The sequence below is a fragment of the Erinaceus europaeus genome, chromosome 9, assembly GCF_950295315.1.
Source record: "Erinaceus europaeus chromosome 9, mEriEur2.1, whole genome shotgun sequence".
Taxonomy (NCBI): domain Eukaryota; kingdom Metazoa; phylum Chordata; class Mammalia; order Eulipotyphla; family Erinaceidae; genus Erinaceus; species Erinaceus europaeus.
The window spans coordinates 81716348-81736223 of NC_080170.1; the positions used below are offsets into that span (position 1 = coordinate 81716348).

Sequence of the window (19876 nt, forward strand, 5' to 3'; positions counted from 1 at the left end):
CGACAGGTAGGATTAATAATACCCTGCAGGCAGGGATGGTCTTGAGGGTAGAAAGAAGATAGATCAAAGGAATGGAATGGGTGGGGATCTTTCAGGCAAAACAATGATTATGTAGATAGGCCATAGTATCAGGAATGCAGAGTGGAGCAGGGGGAGCTGGCTTAATGTTTTAAGGAATGCCAGGCTTTTGGAGGCAGAAAATGCAGGGTGCTTTGTGACGCTCCTCACAATTTCCCAGAAGAGGCTATTTATTTAGAGACTATAAATATGTGACAGTTTCTAGAGATCAAGACTAAACACAGTAGCTACCGAAGCCAAGAGAACATCTCAAAACACTGGCTCACCCTTCCTCAACCAGAGAGCTCAGCTCATCTTCCTCAAATCCTTTACACTGCCTTTTCTCTACATAAACTGCTCTTTGAGCCTTTATAAGGCTTTTTTGTCCATTTCTGAAGCCCAGACTATTTTTCATAGCAGATATACAGAGCCTTAGGTATGACCCTGAGATAATAAGCCCTACTACTGACAAAATTCAAATGATTGCCCCCAGAGGAATATACTCCTTGGCAGAGCTATACAACCCTCAGTGCCACAGCTTTCCTCCTGGATAGCCAAGCTGAGAGCCCTAAGTGGGTGCACAGAACAGTCTAGATGGTGGTGTCCTAGGGACCTAAGCGTGCCGTGAGGTGTGGTCCACAGGTTTGAGAGAATATTTTAGAGATGGAAATGCCAAGTATTTACAGGTCAGTATGTGCAAGTTAGCAAAATCTCAATGAGGTAAACAAGAAGGGGACATTTGAATGTAAAGGCGGCAGAAGCCAGAGCAAAGGGGTGTCTTTCTATTTTTCTCTCTCTCTCTCCCTCCCTCTCTCTCTCTCTCTCTCTCTCTCTCTATTTCTCTCTCTCTCTGGATTTCTCATAAATAAATATAGTATAAAAAGATATATTACTTTAAAAGTGTTTTATTTTCTTTTTTCTTATTTTTATTGCTACCAGGCTTATCTTTTTTGGTCTCTATAAAATGGTATATTACTTTTGAAAGTATTTTATTGCTTTTCTGTGTGTTTTTTTTTTTTAATTGCCACTAGGTTATCACTGGGGCTTAGTGCCTGCACAATGAATCCATTTCTACTGATGACCATTTTTTCCTCTACTTTGTTTTCTCTTTTCTTTGCTTTCCCATCCTCAATCCCTCTCTCTCTCTCTCTCTCTCTCTCTCTCTCTTTTATATGATAGAAATAGAGAAATGGAGAAGGAAGGGGGAAAGAGAAAGGGAGAGGGATATAACAGTGTTTCACCACTTGTAAAGGCCCCACCCACATAGGTGAAGACTGGGGACTTGACCCCAGTACCTTGCACATGGCACCATGTGTGCTCCACTGGGTGTGCCCCTCCTCCCCCACTGCTCAGCTCTGGTGTGTAGTGGTACTGGGAATTGAATTGCAACTCTGGGACCTCAGGCCTGAAAGTCTAGTCTGTTATCTCCTCAGCCTCCTTTCTTATCTTGATTGCTTCAAATTTGAGAGCCATTGCTAGATGCAATGGTTACCAACCCTGGCTATACAGTAGAACCACCTGAAGAACCCATATAAAGTCCTGGTGTGCAGGTTCCCTCCTCACATCCATCAAATACAAATCTTTTCAGGTAGCATCTGAACACTCTAGGACACTCTTGGGGCATAAGAATCATTAAGAATCATCCCCTGGTGGTCCGGGAGGTGGCGCAGTGGTAAAGCTTTGGACTCTCAAGCATGAGGTCCTGAGTTTGATCCCCGGCAGCACATGTGCCAGAGTGATGTCTGGTTCTTTCTCTCTCCTCCTATCTTTCTCATAAATAAATAAAATCTTTAAAAAAATAAAATAAAAAATAAAAAAAAGAATCATCCCCTGAAGAACTTCCTGATCAGGATCCAAATTTTCTCCATAGCTTTCTCTGTAGGTCAGCCTCAAGCATGGTTACGCAGGGACAGTTGAAAGAGAAATACAACAGAAGCCAAAGATGAGCAGGGGTGAATTGCTTTGCTTCTAGTGCATTCCTTTGGAGATATCTGTTGTACTGGAGCACTTCATATTCTACACAAGCACAGGCCCACCAATAGCCAGGGCTGAGTGGTGCTCTGGTTAAATAAATACAAGAAAGTATCACAGAGGTAGCACAGAGGACCTACATGTGAGAGGTCCTAGGTTGTAACCCTGGCACCAACAATAGCAGAACTGAGTGTTACTTGGGTCAAAGGAAAAAAAAAATACAGGAAAATACAGGTAGTTCATCTCTCCTTCCACAGAGCATAAAGATGAAATTGAAAACCTAAAAGACAGATATTGGTGGGATCCCTGACTTCCCTCAGCCTCCACTGCTCTGAACCTTGGTTTTCTTTTCAGGAAAGAATCAAAAGGGGACCCAGACTCAGACGGAGGAAGAGATGACCAGATATGTCAAGGAGCTCCAAAAGCACCAGGTGAGTTGCAGCCTCCAGACCTCCCACCTGCAGCCTCTGCCTGATGCCCAAGGAGACCCAGGAGACTCGCTTTGTCCAATACAAAAGATGCCAAATGACACGCCTGGACTGTCAGGCTTTGACACCAGCAGATCCCAGCATATGCAGGCTACAACTTAGTAAATTTCTTTACAAGACTCAGCCAGATGGTTTGTGAATGAGTCAGGAGTAGTTTGCTCATTATTGTGATCTAAAGAAGTGTTACTTTTTCTTGTCACAACCAGTACCCAGATCTGAAGACCCAAGAACTCCCTGAAGGCAGATTCTGTGACAGGGTCACCACTATATCTTTGCCTTTAGCAGAGAGCTTAATTTATAGCTGACTGTTAATAAGTATGAAAGTAGTCCATTGGGACTACAGCAGAAAAGTTTAAGTTAAATGCACATTGGCTAGGAAGCAGCCTGGGACCTAAAAATTCCTATTCCTTGAAGAACTAAGAAGATAGTAAAGAAAAAGTTTCTTCAGATTTTGTGATTAAGTTGAAGATCTCCTTGGGAAGGTTCTTAGTAGCTTAATTAGCTGCTGATATATTTTGCTAAGGATCTAGAGAAAATGCATGAGTATTCCAGACTCTTGTTCTGTCCTTCCACCCAATGGAGCATAGTCTTAAGAAAAATATTGTGACCTGGTAGACCTATGTGTTTCAGTGCTCAAGGACCCAGGTTTAAGCCCCCGGACTCCACCTATAGTTGATAAAGCTTCTTGAGTAGTGAAGCAGTGCTGCAGGTGTCTCTGTTTCTCCCTATCCCCCCTCCCCTCTTGCTTTCTGTCCTATCAAATAAAGTATTAAAAGTTTAATTTATTTAAAAAAAATGTTGTAGAGTAGGGGGATAGCATCATGGTTATACAAAAAGACATTCATGCCTGAGACTCTGAGGTCCCAGATTCAATCTTCTACACCGTAAGCCAGAGCTGAAAAAAAAGAAAATGATTGCTCCTTACATAACTTGTCTGTAGAATGGATCTGGTAATACAAACCTCCCAAACAAGTTGGGTTTTTTTCCATTAATAAGCTATGCCTTAATAAGCTGTCTTTTGACATTATTACAGCTTATCTTATTATTCATTTATTTCACAAATTCAATCAGACAGTCTACAAACTGTGTTGATTGTAATCCTTTATTGAACATTTCCTGCAGAAAAAAAAAAGTGACCAGTTAAGAAAAGGCAAGTTTACAAAAGTATCCATCAGGAAGAACCCACAATTTGAGACTAATATCAGCCACACTACAAGTTTTATTTAATGCCATCCATGAGACCTGCTTTTATTAAAGGGACCCATTAGAGCAGGGGAGACAGCAAAATGGCAGAGACTCTCATGCCTGAGTCTCCAAGGTCCCAGGTTCAATCCCCCACACCACCATAAGCCAGACCTGAGTAGTGCTCTAGTAAATAAAAAAATTAAAAATAAATTAAAAATAAATAAAGACCCACTGAAGAATGCAGAAGAGCAGAACCTAAATTTTATTCAGTTGATTTGATATAATATCTGGGTATACACTTCATTCATTCTCCCCCATTCAAATTAGGTTAAGGGATTAGTTATCTACCAGATCAGTGTCAGAGGCAGTAGATTTGAGCAGAGTTCTCATAGCTCTGAAAAATGGAATTTTTCAGGAATATAATGGTCACAAGAACTGCTAAATTCTTGAAATGAAGTAGTTGAATATCAAGGGTTTTATTAGGGATAGAGTGCACACTTTGCCATATACACGAGTCAGGTTTGAGGTCCTGACACCACATAGGAGCACCATGCACAGCACTAGAGGAAGCTTCATGAGCAGTGGAGTCTCTCCTCTAGTTCTTAAGTTCTTCCTATATGTGATGTCCTCTGGTATTCATCCTTCACCTTCTGATGACATGCCACTTAACATGATTCCTGCAACTGCCATCCACGATGATGCAAGAGAGGTAATTTCAACTGGTTTTGTATTCCATTGCAACACCACTATCTTATTGTAGAATATTTTCATCATCCACAAAAGAAATCATCTTTTAGAAGTCATTCCATATTTTTTCTTCCCCATGTCACTGGCAGCTACATCTGCTTTCTAACTTTATAGAGTTACCTATACCAGCACACACAGGTGAATTATACAAACTACATCTGACTTCTTTCATTTAGCGTATTTTTTAAAATTTTTCAATCAGTCCTATCATTATTATTATTAGTGATTTAATAATGATGGAATCATATCCCTTTTATCCTATAATCTTGTCAAGCATAATTTTTTATGGTTTATCCTGATAGCATGAAATTAGTACCTCGTTCGTTCCTTTTTTTTTTTTTTTTTTCCTCTCTTCAGGTCCTAATGAAATTGGAGTTCAGAGCCCTCTGGTCGTGTGTGTGTGTGTGTGTGTGTGTGTGTGTGTGTGTGTGTGTGTGTGTGTGTGTGTGTGTGTGTGATTTAATATCGATTGACAAGATTGTGGGATAAGAGGGGCACACACAGTTCTCACCACCAGAGTTTCACATCTCATCCCCTCCATTGGATATTTCCCTATTCTTTATCCATTTGCAAGTATGGACCAAAGATTTTTATGGGGTGCAGATGGTGGAGGTCTGGCTTCTGTAATTGCTTCTCCTCTGGATATGGGTGTTGACAGATCATTCCGTACCCCCAGCCTGTTTCTGTATTTCCCTGGTAGAGCAGGGTTCTGGGGAGGTGGGGTGCTAGAACACACAGGTAATGTCAGGTTTGCCTCACAGTAGAATCTGCAACATGGTAGCTGAAAAGCATTGAGATATAAAGCAGAACAAATTGTTTAATAATCAGGAACCTAAAGGTAAGAAGATAACAGATGAAATTTGGGGGTCTTCATATTAGAAAAAGCTAGGGAGTCTATTCCAGGTATATTCAAAGGGACCTATGACTTTACTAATTTTTGCCTGAGCCCAACAGCTAACATGCAAGTGGGCTAAAAAGTATTATTTGTGATGATGGTGTCATAGTTGGGAATAAGACTAGAAAGCTAGATCGGGGCAGAGAGTAGCTCCCAAATATGGGAAAAGTATATAAATGTCATTAACTGTAAACCCTATCAATCTGACCTAGGGCCCATATCTATTTAGCACAGGAGCCTGTGTAACCTCTGCATCCCTGTTAGTCTGAGCTCACATTATATGGTTACAGCTTAGGAACATTCTAAGCTGCACTCATTTCAGAACCAGTCTTCCTCAAGTGGGTTTATGATGTTGTTCCTGATGGAGATGGCCAATGATGGTGGAGACAGGAGTCTCTTAGAGTTCTAGGCTCATCATATCTGTATGGAAATCCAAGAATTCCCTGTCTAGGGCCCTGTATGATGGGGTCTCTCTGTTCATCTTCCCCTAACACTTACCCTATACCAAAATTCTTTATGGGGTGCAGAAGATGGTTTCTGTGATTGCTTTTCTGCTGGACATGGGCATTGGCATGTCAATCCATTATTTTCAGGCTGCTTTTGTTTTTCCTTAGTGGGGTAGGGCTCTGGGGAGGTAGGGTTCCAGGACACATACAGGGAAATCAGGATGAAATCTTAGTAGCATCCACAAGTTGGTGGCTGTGGTAATGAGTTAATTTCTTTATTGGGGGATTAATGGTTTACAATCAACAATAAAATACTATAGTTTCTACATGCATAACATTTCCACTTAACAATACAATCCCCAATAGGTCCTCCTCTGCCATCATGTTTAAGGACCGGAACCTTCCCCCCTACCCCAGAGTCTTTTACTTTGGTGCAATACACCAACTCCAGTCCAAGTTCTGCTTAGAGTTTTCCCTTCTGACCTTGTTTTTCAGCATCTGTCTTTGAGTGAGATCATCCCATATTCAGCCTTTTGTTTCTGATTTATCTCAATTAACATGATACCTTCGAGCACCATCCGAGAGGGGTGAAGAAGGTGAATTCACCATGAACCTGAGACTTTGGAGCCTCTGGAATAAGTTTCTTTGCATAACCATTATGCCATCTACCCCTGTTCACTTTTCTCAGTTTTCCACATAACCATTCAATGCCTCTCTAGGTCCTCCTCTGCCATCATGTTCCAGGACCTGAACCCTCCCTCGCCCCCTTACCACAGAGTCCTTTACTTTGGTGCAGTACACCAGACCAAGTCCAAGTTCTGTTTTGTGTTTATTGTTCAACTTTATTTTAATTTTATTTACTTATTTATTTTTGTAATTGGATTCCTTTCATTGATGGTGCATTTAAAATTTAGATGGAAGAGTTCTGCCAATATTTTCCTCTTAAGTATTTGATAGTTTCTGGTCTAACATCCAAGGGGTGTTGAAATCCCCTACTATTACTGTGTTGTTGTTAATTTACTGCTGCAGCCCTTTCAGTGGATGTTTGATGTATTTAGATGGCCTCTCATTGGGTGCATAGATACTAATAATCGTTAAGACCTTTTGATTGACATCCTCTGAGCATTAAGTAATGTGCATCCCTGGCTTGTTTTAAGGTCTATCGTACCAGATTGAGAGTAGCTGTTCCTGCCCTTTTTTGTAGTCCATTGGCTTGGATAGTAGTTTTCCATCCTTTCACTTTGAGTCTGTGTTTATCTTGTTGAATTAGGTGGAATTCCTGCAGATAACATATGGTTGGGTTGTGTTTTCTGATCCATCTTCCCACTCTGCCTTTTATTAGGTGAATTCAGGCCATGAACATTTACTGATATAGAATGAAGATATTTTAATGCCTTTAGAGTGTTCTAAATATATGACATGTTTATGATGTTGCAATTGTTTTTAAGAGACCTTTAAGAACTTCATGTAGGGCAGGCTTGGGGATAGTTGATTCCTTCAACTGTGGTTTGTCTGAGAAGGTTTTTATGCCTTCATCTAGTTTGAATGACAGTCTTAGCAGGATACAGTAGTCTTGGTTGAAAGCCTTTCTCATTGAGTACTTGGTATATAACTTGCCATTCTCTTCTGGCCTTTAGTGTTAGTAAGGTGAAATCTGCTGCTAATCTTATAGGTTTTTTTCTGTGGGTGACTGTGTTTTTCTCTTGCAGCATTCAAGATCCTTCTTTTATCCTTATTCCTTTCCATTCTAAATATGATGTGTCTTAGTGTCTTTAAGTCTGGAGTAATTCTGCTTGGGACTCTCTGGGCTTCTTGAACCGTTATATCTTTTGTGTTGTCTAGTCTAGGGAATTTCTCACTATTATGTCCTGTAGAATACTTTCTTCTCCTCCCCCTCTCTTTATTCCTCTGGCAAGCCAATAATGCATATATTACTTCTTTTGAAGTCTTTGTTGTTGTTTTCAGTATCTCTTAATCTCTTTTGGGGATCTCTTACTTTTTTAGTTTTCTCTAATTCATCTTCGACTTTGCTAATTCTGTTTTCTGCCTCACTTATTCTGTTCTGTCTCCCCACTGTTGTTTTCTATAGCTCAGCTATTTTGTTACTCTATTGTGATACTATATTAGCTTGTTCAGCTAGTTGTGCTCTTAGCTCAGCTATTTCAGCTTTCAGCTCTCTAATTACCTCAAGATAGTTAGTGCTTTCTTTCAGAGTCTCATTTGCTGTTTCCCCATTTCTGGTGATCTTATTTTCAAATTCTTTCCTCACTCCTATGACTAATACCTCAATTAGTGTTGGGATCTTGTCCTCAAAACCCTTTTGGGGGGGTTTATCTGGGTTTTTGTCCTGACTTATTTCTCCAATGTTTCTTCTTGGCTTAACCATTGTATATGATGTGTTATGAGGTCCTTCTCTCAATGCTTTTCAACCCACTGATCACACTTGCCTGGATTGACTTGTGTCTGACCAGGGAGAATAGAGAGATGCAGCTGCTGCTACTCTGTGCTGGTTATTGATGGCCAGCAGGTGGTGCTGTTGTGATCTCTAGGCTACTTTTGTTATGATCCACAGCGAGTGGGATGAGGTGTGTGTGTGTGGGGGGGGTGCTTGCTTTGTGTTGTCTTGTGGTCACAAATGCTCTGTTTTATGTTGTGTCCTTGCTTTAAATTCAGAAGGCTAAATACCCCGAGTCAAAAATTGAGAGGTTTTAAGCCCCTTTCTCTTTCCTTCCAGCACTTAGAACAACCTTCATTGCTTGGTGCACTTAAAGAGAAATTGCCAAAACGGCGCAGCTCAGCACTGTGCTGCCTGGAGCTCTAATTTGACTTTGCTGTTCTTCAACCCACACCCCTTTTGCCCCAACCACAGGAGAGGCTGCTTGAATCATGCATGGCTAGTGCTGTTTTCTAGAGAACCTTAAACTACTAAGCACTAGCCATGTATGATTCAAGCTATGGAAACCTACCTCCAGAACCCACTTATCTTACTGTTTCTCTGGACTCAGATTCAGAGCATCTTGCAGCACTTCCAACCAAGTGTCCTTCATATTTAAAAGTGGGAATAATAATGTTTGATCTGACTGTTTCTTAGGCTTTCACATGGGACCAACTCTTAACTCATAATGACCTTGACATAACCATGTATGTCATGAGTAAGACATGGTCCTTACCTTCAGCTTGTTTGCCATCCACAGAGGAGATAGATGAGTAAACAGGACTGAAGTTCAACAGGAGCATGTCTCTGTCAACATATATGAAGTCTTATAGACAAGATAAATGCCATTGATTATTTTTGTATCTTTATGATGCTAATTTTCTCTTACTTCTCAAAGGAAACAGCTGAAAAGACCAAGAAAATGAGCACCAAAGAGATCTAATGTGACCTCTGGAAAAAGGGTCTGGAGCCTGGCACCCTCACTTCCACTTCAGTGCTGAGTCCAGTATCCACATGTGTCTGCTATGACCACCAAATCACCAGTATTTGCTTGTATAGCAGCAAGTTTTGTTTTGTCTAATTGGTATTTTTTTTATTTGTTTGTTTTTGCAATAAAGGAAATGGGGTGGCCAGCTGGGAAGCTGGAAAGGGCCTTAACCTTCATTTCTAGGAGTGCTTTGAGAGAAACTGTAAATGGTTCTCGGGAGGCTGGAGTTCAGGAAAGAAACTGCATCGGGGTTGGGAGAAGAGTAGATCCAAATCTGAACCACTTCAGGGTCTGCCTCAATTATAAACACACTGTGGGGAGTGAAGGTTATGGCAGAGTGAACTTAACTAGCTGTTGTCAGAGGGTTTGAGGGAGTGTAATGAAGAATGCATTCTGCTTCCACTCTTCCTGATGTCATCAATGGAGCAGACCTCCAGTATCTATGCTTTTCATAGCTGCTGCCTCTAGATAGACACCCATCCTGCTAGCAACCCAGCATCCCTAAAACTTGATAGAGTTTCTGACATGCTGCACCCAAATGATGCAGGTATACACTTCGAGCCCTTTAGAGACCTGATTTTTTTTTTTTAATATTCTTAACCAAAGGTGCTATTTTTCTGTAAAACTTTTTTTTTGGCAAGTTAACTTCATTTTCCAACTATTGTCATTATATTATTGTTGTTCTTTTTAATATGTTCTTCTTGACAAGAAACAAAGCATTTGTAATGAGTTTTCTGCAGTCCTACCATTTCAAAGATGGGAGAGTTTGGTGTTCTTCCCACTGCAGGGATAGCTGTAACCTAGACTCACCTGCACATACTAGATGCAGCCCAGAGTTTGCCAACCCTTCCTGGCTTCCAACTTAATTGTTCTATCAGAGGAGTACTAGATGCCAGACAAGCTAGGGAGAGAAAAAAGAATCTTCATACAAAGCTTTCAAGATCCAGGAAGTCCATTTGTTTTCATTTATTCTGGTAAGCTTTTTCAAATCAGTATTCCAGAGTATGGAGACAAATGCAGCTAAGCAAACCTTAGATATTCCAGCCTACTTAACCCATTACTCATCAGGACTTTGACCCTGTTTCTTTCTGTTTCAGAGCTTCAGTTTCCTCAGTAAGCAGGTAGGAATTCATTAACTTTTCAGTTTGATAAATTATAAATTTTATGTTTCCAGAGGAAACAAGTTCCTATGATTTTTTTTTTCTATCTTTTCCTTTGGATGAATGAAACCATGTTATTACAAAAAAAGTCAGACTGTCCGAGGATGGCATTTGACAGTGGGTAGACAGAACCCTCTCAGGTAAAGCCTGCACAGAAAAAGTGGAGGATAGAACCACTCCATTTTGCTTTCACTTTTGCATTTCATGTTTTCCCTCTCCTTAGAAATAGTAGTGGCATTCCCTCTAGCAAGGAAAACAAAAGATTTCATACTTCAAGGGAAAGAAAATGGGTAACTAACTCTTAAAAGTGCTGGGGGGAAAGTCAGTCAGCCACTCCTTTGTCTTTTTACCTCTGTGATCATTAATTCCATTTAATATCATGCTTAAGATATATTTGGAAAAGCAGATTAAAAACTTGACCTACTATCTCATTTTCAGAAAGCAGATTACAGACCACCAGAGGGATATTGATTGGTTTGTATCTCACGGGCAACTGTGAGAAAGTTGTGCTGAGAATGAAATTCCTTCTAAATAAGTCTCCTTGTACTTCTTTGAAGAAAAAAAAAAAAGAAGAACATTCCACTTTGTGTACACATCTGAGTTTTAATAAGTCAACCCAGTTAAACTTTCTTTAAATTCCACTTGTGCAGCTTGAACTGGATCGTCCTGTCCAAGTGCCTTGGAGAACTCTTCATAGTATGCCTTGGTCAAGTTTTGCCACCCTTTGGATGCTGCAGGGGGGGATGCAGATGTAGCATCAGTTGGTTAATACAAGAAACACGGATGCTTCTTCACCAATTATATTTAGGGCAGTAGTAGCTAAGACTATCCTACCCTGCAACATTGAATTCCCAAGAACAAATTTACATTCTTTCTGTAAATAGGGAAACTGTTGTCTGCACTATAGAATCACTGGTCTGACGACCATTTATGGTAAGCTGCTAAACAGCCTAGTGTGGGGGATTTTCTGGAGCTTTAAGTGAAGCAAACAAGTCTAAACTGGGTTCTGGTCCTTCAGCTCTTTAAAAGCATGGGGCTTAAACTGCAAGCTTCCTTGGGCTTTCTCTGTGTGCAAATGGTTTTAAAAACATTACAGCACCTGCTAAAAGTCAGTGTCCATGGAAACCTAATGTTATGACTCTGGACTCCATCACTATTTTTGTAAAGCAGGCTCCTCCACCTGCTAATAAGCCCATATGTACTGAATTTTTTTTTTCTTTACATTTGTGTTCCTAAATAGTCCTATTTCAAGAAGTAATTTGAACAGGTTTCTGTTGCATATATGTTTGTGAAATATATTTAGCAGGCTTCCCTATTGCATTTAATTGTCTTTGTAATTCCTGGGATTTTTTTGGATTCTATTAATAAAGAAATTAAAATAATATTTTATTGATTCCCTTCTCTCTGGTTAGGGTCAAATAAGATGTGAGCATGTTATTCATTTATTTCATACAATTTTATTTGAGCTTCAAGATCCTTAAAGGAAGTCTAAAAAGTTTCTTCTTAATACCTGGAGTCCTCAGATGGAAATAAAAATTTACCCAGGGGCCAACAGAACAAGTTTAGTTGGTTTGTTTTCTCTTGTTTTTGAGATTTACTTATTTCATGAGAGAGAAAGAAGCCAGCATGGCAGTCCAGTATATATGGTGCGAGAATTGAATTGGAGAATTAGGCATGCAATTTTTGTGCTCTACAAGAGCTAATTTCCCTGTTTATGGCACAAATGTCTTTGAAGGAATCATCGATGGTGTGTCCGAGGTAGAAAGTGCTACGAAGTCAGAAGGAGCATTGTTTTTTCTCATTTCCAGGGTTTCCTACTCTAGGATGATTTTTTTCCAAATAAGAGAGTGAAAGAAACTGCAGCACTGAAGCTTCCTTCAGTGTGGTTGGGGGTTGGGGTCAGGCATTCAGATGAAAGCAGAATGTGTAAAAGTCAGCAGTACAAGAATTGTATTCATTGTGCCAGGGACTGGACTTGAACCTTGTTCACACACACAGCAAATCAGTACACTAGCACATTATCCAAATAAGTGATTCTGTTGGCCCAAAGGGAGAATTGGATAGGGAAAAGAGGTTAAACTAAACTACTTCTGAAGCCCCCTACTCCCACCATGGGTCTTATAAGATTGAAATGGCATCTGGTGAAACTGGCAACAGATAAACCTGGATGAGAAGGCAAACAAAGTTGGGAAAGTGGCGCAGGTTGCATGCCAGAATCTGCATGGGTTGGTTGCCTGACTGTTCACTGATATATACATAGCCCATAAAAACAGTTTCCAAATAGGCTGAATATTGGCAAATCTGGAAGACACATGACTAAGACTGTCCAACTTCCTGTTCTATGATGCAGGGTTGGTAAAATAGCTCACCTCGATAGTGCACCTGCTTTGCTATGTACAGGACCCAAATTCAAGCCTGATTTCTGTCTCCCTGGAAGATGCTTTGGTGTTGAATCTTCCTATCCCTCTCTCTTTTTTGTCTTCTGAAAAAGCTGGCCTGGAAAAGTGAAGCTCCAGTGACTTAGGGAAAAAAAAAAAAAGCCACAATGTATTCCCTAGCCTCCCATTCCCCAATGAATCTGTCCTCAAAAAAAAAAAAAAAAAGCCCATAACAGGGGGACCCAGTGGTGGTGAACTCAGTTGAGTGCACATGTTGCCATGTGCAGTGACCTGAGCTCAAGCCCCAACTCCTCACCTTTGGGGGTAAACCTCAAAAGCAGTGAAACAGTGCTGCAGGTGTCTTTTTCTCCTTATCTCTCCTTCTATCTCAGCTTCTGTCTCTAGCCAGTAAATGAATAATTCAATTTTTAATGAATTCATAACAGTTGACATTGCTTAAATTTTTTTTTTTATTTTAGTCCTAGATGTATCAGAAATTCTAAATTTTAATTCTAAAACTATAGACAGTTTACCTTGACTGAGTTTGGGGTATGACCCAAGTACTAATCTACTATTAAGGCACTCAGTCTCTGGTTATGCTGTTGCTAAAGATTATTGATCTCATTAATTGCCACTTAATTTTCATTTATTGATTCTCAGAAGAAAATCTAAACCCAGTTTGAAAAATCATCTTGTCCACAACCAGTCACTGGTCTCCCAGCCTTCTATTGTGCTCTGAGAGCACTTTCTGCTATTATAGCATAGATGTGTTCAGGAAACAAAAATGTATTGTAAAAGTCTGAAAAAAAATCTAAAAAGGTAAGTTTCCTATAGTCAAGATGTAATATTATGAATTACAAAAATGAGTCCAAATTAGTTTGATTTGCTTCAGTTTTGAAGCACTTGTGTCAAGTTCCTATCAGTCCTCTCAAATTACTTCTAAATAAGGGAAGGGGGGGAGTATATGAATTAGTAGATGCAAGTCCTTAAGAGTCTTTTTGTTGTTGTTGTTCACCTGTATTCATCTTCAAAGGCATGCATTTTTTCTTCACTTGCCATTTGGTGAACTGATCTAGCAGCAGTAGATCAGTTACAAGGCTATTTTCAGGAATAAGGTGATAAGTAGTGGTGACATGAACTAAGATTATGGCAGTAAGAATTCACAGTTAAGTAGGTAGACTTGACAGGAGTTAGATAATTAACTGATTATAGAAGTTAAAGAGCATGTAACAGTAAAGGACTACAAGATTCTAGACAACTTGGTAGATGGTGCCATTTCCAAGACTGAAGTTGCCTGAGTGTGGAAAGAGTGAAGAAAGGAAGTTGATGAATTCAGCTTTGCACAGGTTCAATCTGAATTGTCATATTTTTGTGGCTTGCCATAGGACATCCAAATAGAGGTTCTTGTGAGCAATTGGATAGAAATGCTGTAGAAGATAAATGGGTTGAAGGCGTACAACTGGGAATAGACAACAGAGAGATAGTATTCCTGTAGACAAGCAGGACTTTAAAGTATTAAGAACAAAAAGAGAAAAATGTTAAGTTGGGATTGCCCATCATAAAGAGAATACTTTTGAGAGACTGGATGGTTAACTCCTGATATCTCATGGTATCATTAACAAAAAGTGTACAGTCAGATTAAAAATGGCATAATGGGTTGGGCTCATATATGAGATAGTGTATGCATGTGGAACTATACCCCTATAATCTTATAATCTGTATACCATTATCAAATCACTAATAAAATTATTTTAAAATAAAAAATTAGATTTAAGGACTGCTGGAGGTGGGGCTATAGAGTAGCAGCAGCTGCATTTCTTTCCTTAGTCAACTAGGAATATCAAAGACCACCTGGGACTGCAACAAGACAAGACTGGGACTACTTTGGGAACCTGCCAAGTCACCGATAAGTGAAAACATGCATGGCTTCTGGACAAAGAGAAGCCTAAGGAGAGATTCCTGGGCTAAAGCAGTTTGCCAGTTGAGGAGCCACCTCCACTTTGTTTTACCAACAAAAAGACTGCTGAAGAGAGGATAAGACTCCCCAAATGCAACTGTGAGTTTGCTACTGCCCTCACAGGCTGGAGCAGCAGGGGGGAGGCCCTGTGCTGACATCTGGGAACAGAACTGACCATGAAACTCAAAAGAAGAGCTACACCCTGGTGGTCTAGCAGTCGGGCTGTATAGTGGGAGCCTTTCCACATTGTTCTCCTGATGAGAACATAGTGAATAATTGCCTCAGAACCTACAGACTATAAACGGGACTTGTTTAGAAACTCACAGGGTCCAGCAGTGCTGCCTGGCTTGGCAAAGAAGCTGAATTGAGCCCAGGATTTTGGATCCTTGGGGTGTGGGAGTCTCTTTGCATAACCACTGTGCTATCTCTCCCCCACCCTGCTTTATCTCATGGTCAGGAGTGATTGACTAAGCTAAAAAAAAAAAACCTACTTATAGGTTAAAAGCCCTCAGGCGATCATAGCCTACAGGAAAGAAAAAGAACAATAGAGGCTTTAACAGCCACTGTGCTTCTACTCAGGGATTGAGATAACATTGAAACAACTGTTAATTTCCACAACTGTGAACTCTTTAAGTGCATTCCTTAGTCAATCCAGGCAAGAGAGTTCAGTGGACTAAAAAATACTGAGAGAAAAACCTCATAACACACTATAATAATTGTTAAACCAAGGAGAAACATTGGAGAAGTGAACCAGGACAAAAGTCTAGCTAAAAGCCCCCCAAAGGTAGAAACATAGAAGAATGAGAATAACTTCCAAATGCTAGCTGAGGAATTAGTCACAGAAGTGAGGAAAGAGTTTACAAGAATTGTTATCAGAAATGCAGAAACAACAAATGAGACTTTGAAAGAAAGCACTATCTCGAGGTACTTAGAAAGCTGAAAGCTGAAATAACTGAGCTAAGAGCACAACTAGCTGAGCAAGCTAATGCAGTATCACAACAGGGTAACAAAACAGCTGAGCTATAGAAAAAAAACAGGAGAGAGAATAGAATGAATGAGACAGAAAACAGAATTATCAAGACTGAGGGTGAATTAGAGACAACTAAAAAAGAAGCAAGATATCTCACAAAGAGATGAAGAGGTACTAAAAACAAAAACAGAGACACAGGATGTCAAGATCCTTTATGGACCCTCCTTGGTCAGACCTGGTAGACTAACCCACTCTGTTGCACACCAGAGGTGGAGGCCGAAGAGGTCCAGGGTATGGGCAGCAGGGGTGAGCACACTGAGATCTCTCTCTGGAAACTGCAGCAAGAGACAGAAACAGATCACTCAGGATACCACTGCGGGGAATTTATTGTGTAGCAGAGCAGAGTTTTTAAAGGGTAGTAGGGGCAAGGAGAGGTCTGTTAAGGTATACCTTATATGGTCAAGACAGCAGGGGGTAGAGAAATGGTGAGGGTCTTTCCAATAACCATTGGGTAAGTGGTCAAGCTAGTTTGGGGAATGAGAAAGTGAAACCACCAGCTAGCACAGAAGGGATGTGGGTTCCTGCACAAGGGAGGCTGACATGGGGACTAGGACCTGTTAGGCAGGTTCCTTCTTGCTCAACCCATAAAGGCAAAAAGCTCCTGGAGAGACTGACAAAAGGCCTATGTCTCCCAGGCATTTAGGGGATCCCCCCCTGGATGGTCCATGCCACACTCCACCTCAGCTTATGCAAGGTCCCACAATAGGGGATGACTTCAAAAGAAATAATATATACATTATTGGCTTACCAGAGGAAAAAAGGAAGGGAGGGGAAGAAAGCATTCTACAGGACATAATAGCTGAGAACTTCCTAGTATAGACAACAAAAAAGATATAAAGGCTCAAGAAGCCCAGAAGGTCCCAAACAGAATTAACCCAGACTTAAAGACACCAAGACACATCACATTTATAATGGAAAGGAATAAGGATAAAGAAAGGATCCTGTAGACTGCAAGAGAAAAACAGAGTCACCTACAGAGAAAAACATAAGATTAGCAGCAGATTTCTCCACACAAACTCTACAGGCCAGAAGAGAATGGCAAGATATCTATCCAGTGCTCAATGAGAAAGGCTTTCAGCCAAGACTACTGAATCCTGCTAGACTGAATTCAGACTAGATGGAAGCATAAAAACCTCAAACAGCAGTTGAAGAAATCAACTATCACCAAGCCTGCCCTGAAAAAAGTTCTGAAAGTTCTCTAATTAACAATCAGATCACCATGAATATGCCATATATCAGAACACTCTAAAAATCTACAATAATGGCATTAAAATATCTTCAATCTATACTATCAATAAATGTCAGTGGCATAAGTTCACCTATTAAAAGGCACAGAGTAGGAAGATGGATCAGGAAACACAGCCTAACCATATGTTGTCTGCAGGAATCCCACCTAACTCAACAAGACAAATACAGGCTCAAAGTGAAAGGATGGAAAACTATCACACAAGCCAATGGCCCATAAAAAAAATGGGCAGGGGGAGTCGGGCTGTAGCACAGCGGGTTAAGCGCAGGTGGCGCTAAGCTCAAGGACCAGCGTCAGGATCCCAGTTCGAGCCCCCGGCTCCCCACCTGCAGGCAGGTCCCTTCACAGGCGGTGAGGCAGGTCTGCAGGCGTCTGTCTTTCTCTCCCCCTCTCTGTCTTCCCCTCCTCTCTCCATTTCTCTCTGTCCTATCCAACAACAAAGACATCAATAATAACTACAACAATAAAACAACAAGGGCAACAAAAGGGAATAAACAAATAAAATAAAATTTTAAAAAAATGGGCAGGAACAGCTATGCTCATATCTGACATGACAGACCTTAAAATAAATAAAATTTAAAAATATAGGGATGGACATTACTTAATGCTCAGAGGAATCAAGAGGACTTAACAATTATTAACATTATGCACCCAGTGAGAAGCCATCAAAATACATCAAACATCTATTGAAAGAGCTACAGCAATATATTAACAGCAACACAGTCATAGTAGGGGACTTCAACAACCCACTCTTTCAACTTGACACATCATCCAGGCAGAAAATCAATAAAGAAACAAAGGAGCTAAATGAAGAGATACATAAACTAGAACTATTGGGCATTTTCAGAGTAGAAACGGTGATTTCACTATTTTCACCCCATCTTGGATGGAGCTTGAAGAAATGTTAAGTGAAATAAGTCAGAAACAGTAGGATAAATATGGGATGATCTCATTCACAGGCAGAAGTTGAAAAACAAGATCAGAAGAGAAAACACTAAGCAGAACTTTGAGTGGAGTTGATGTATTGCAACTGGGGTGGGTGGTGTATGTGGGGGGCAGGGGGAGTTCAAGTCCTGGAACAGGACGGCAGAGGACCCAGTGGTGATTGTATTGTTGTGTGAAAAAATGAGAAATGTTACGTATGTACAAACTATTGTATTTATTGCCAACTGTAAAACATTAATCTCCCAATAAAGAAATTTAAAAGAAAAAGAAAAAAATTAGATTTAAGGAACTTGTCTTAAAACAACAAAACCAGGAAGGAGCAGAATCAGGATTCAAACCTAGGTCCCATTTATATGTGTTCCACCTCACTCCAGTGTTTCCCTTTATTTTTGAGATCATCAGATGACATGAATCATTAATTACTAATCTGAAGTCTCAATTATGTAATTGCTAAGCATGTACAATTCAAAAGTTTTTTCATTTAGTTCTAATAGTTGTACTTTCTCTTGCTTTGATCTCTGAACTTCTTCTGCTAAGTACTTAAAGGGGCCAGACAGTAGTTTACCCAGTTGAGCACATACATTACCATGTGCAAGGACCCAGGTTCAATCCTCCAGTCCCCACCTGCAGGGGAAAAGCTTCACAAGGGGTGAAGCAGTGCTGCAGGTGTCTATCTCTCCCTCTCTCTCTCCACCCCTCTAGACTTACCTGTCTTTAATATATACATATATGTGGTTATATTTTTTTCAAGATCCCTGAAATGTGACACCCACCTCCATCCCAATCCAACTCAGTCTTCCCAGACATGATACATGCAAGAGTCAGGCCAGCCAACCAGCATAGATCCTATAGCACAGACCTCAAAGGTTTGGCTTGGTGAAAACTTACCTTAGGGCTATGGTGTCAAATCTGTACAATTGCACAAATCTCCCTGTTAAGCCTTCTTCCTGTGATGTTCCATATGGAGGCTTTAGACGCAGATATAGGATCTATCTACACTAAAATTTCATCACCTGCATCCAGTGATTCAAATATTTAGATTTCAAGCTAATTAAAATCTCTGGTTCCTGGACAATTTTCTATCTTTTCTATTCTCTCACATGCCTTTTCCTCCTCTTTCCCATAGTATAGTCTAAGTCTGAGCCTAGAAAGTTAGCTACTCCCCACTTACAAAGTAGAGGTAGCCTGTATAAAAATCATAGAGATAACAGAAATTTGGAAGGTGGAGTGTAAAAAGAAGGAGTAGGAGGACTCTGAAATTGGGCTGGGGAGACAACACAATGGTTATGCAAAAGATTCCTGCCTGAAGCTCTGAGGCCCCAGGTTCAATCCCTAATACCACCATAAAACAGATCTGAGCAGTGTTTTTTATTTCTCTCTGTATCTTTCTCTCTGTGTCTCTCATTAAAATAAATAAAATATATTTTATATTTTTTTATTTATAAAAGGAAACACTGACAAAACCATAGGATAAAAGGGGTACAACTCCACACAGTTCCCACCACCAGAACTCTATATCCTATCCCCTCCCCTGATAGCTTTCCTATTCTTTATCCCTCAGGGAGTATGGACCAAAGGACATTACGGGGTGCAGAAGGTGGAAGGTCTGGCTTCTATAATTGCTTCCCTGCTGAACATGGGTGTTGACAGGTCAATCCATACTCCCATCCTGCCTCTCTCTTTCCCTTGTGGGGCAGGGTTCTGGGGAATTGGAGCTCCAAGACAAATTGGTGGAGTTGTCTGCCCAGGGAAGTCTGGTTGGCATCATGTTAGCATCTGGAACTTGGTGGCTGAAAAGAGAGTGAACATATAAAGCCCAACAAGTTGTTGACTAATCATGAAACTAAAGGCTGGAATAGTGCAGATGAAGAGTTGGGGGGGGGGGCGGTCTCTGTTTTGTAGATAGCTAGTAGGCATATATTAGTTATATTCAAAAGGGCCCATGGCTA

The 19876-nt window shown here is 40.4% G+C and overlaps 2 protein-coding genes across 2 annotated transcripts in view; one reads left to right on the forward strand and one right to left on the reverse strand.

Moving 5' to 3' along the window:
- The window catches only part of FSTL1 (follistatin like 1), a 61891-nt gene extending 50136 nt beyond the window's left edge, over positions 1-11755 (forward strand). The window contains exons 10-11 of the mRNA XM_016192125.2: positions 2383-2459; positions 9122-11755. Coding sequence (XP_016047611.2) covers positions 2383-2459; positions 9122-9166 — 122 coding nt within the window. The 3' untranslated portion in view covers positions 9167-11755. The remainder of the gene's footprint in view (positions 1-2382; positions 2460-9121) is intronic.
- LOC132540312 (uncharacterized) overlaps positions 10975-19876 on the reverse strand; it is a 29220-nt gene continuing 20318 nt past the window's right edge. The window contains exons 5-8 of the mRNA XM_060197110.1: positions 18816-18874; positions 15834-15850; positions 13765-13887; positions 10975-11102 (exon numbers count right to left, since the gene is read on the reverse strand). Of these exons, the coding sequence (XP_060053093.1) occupies positions 10975-11102; positions 13765-13887; positions 15834-15850; positions 18816-18874 (327 nt within the window). The remainder of the gene's footprint in view (positions 11103-13764; positions 13888-15833; positions 15851-18815; positions 18875-19876) is intronic.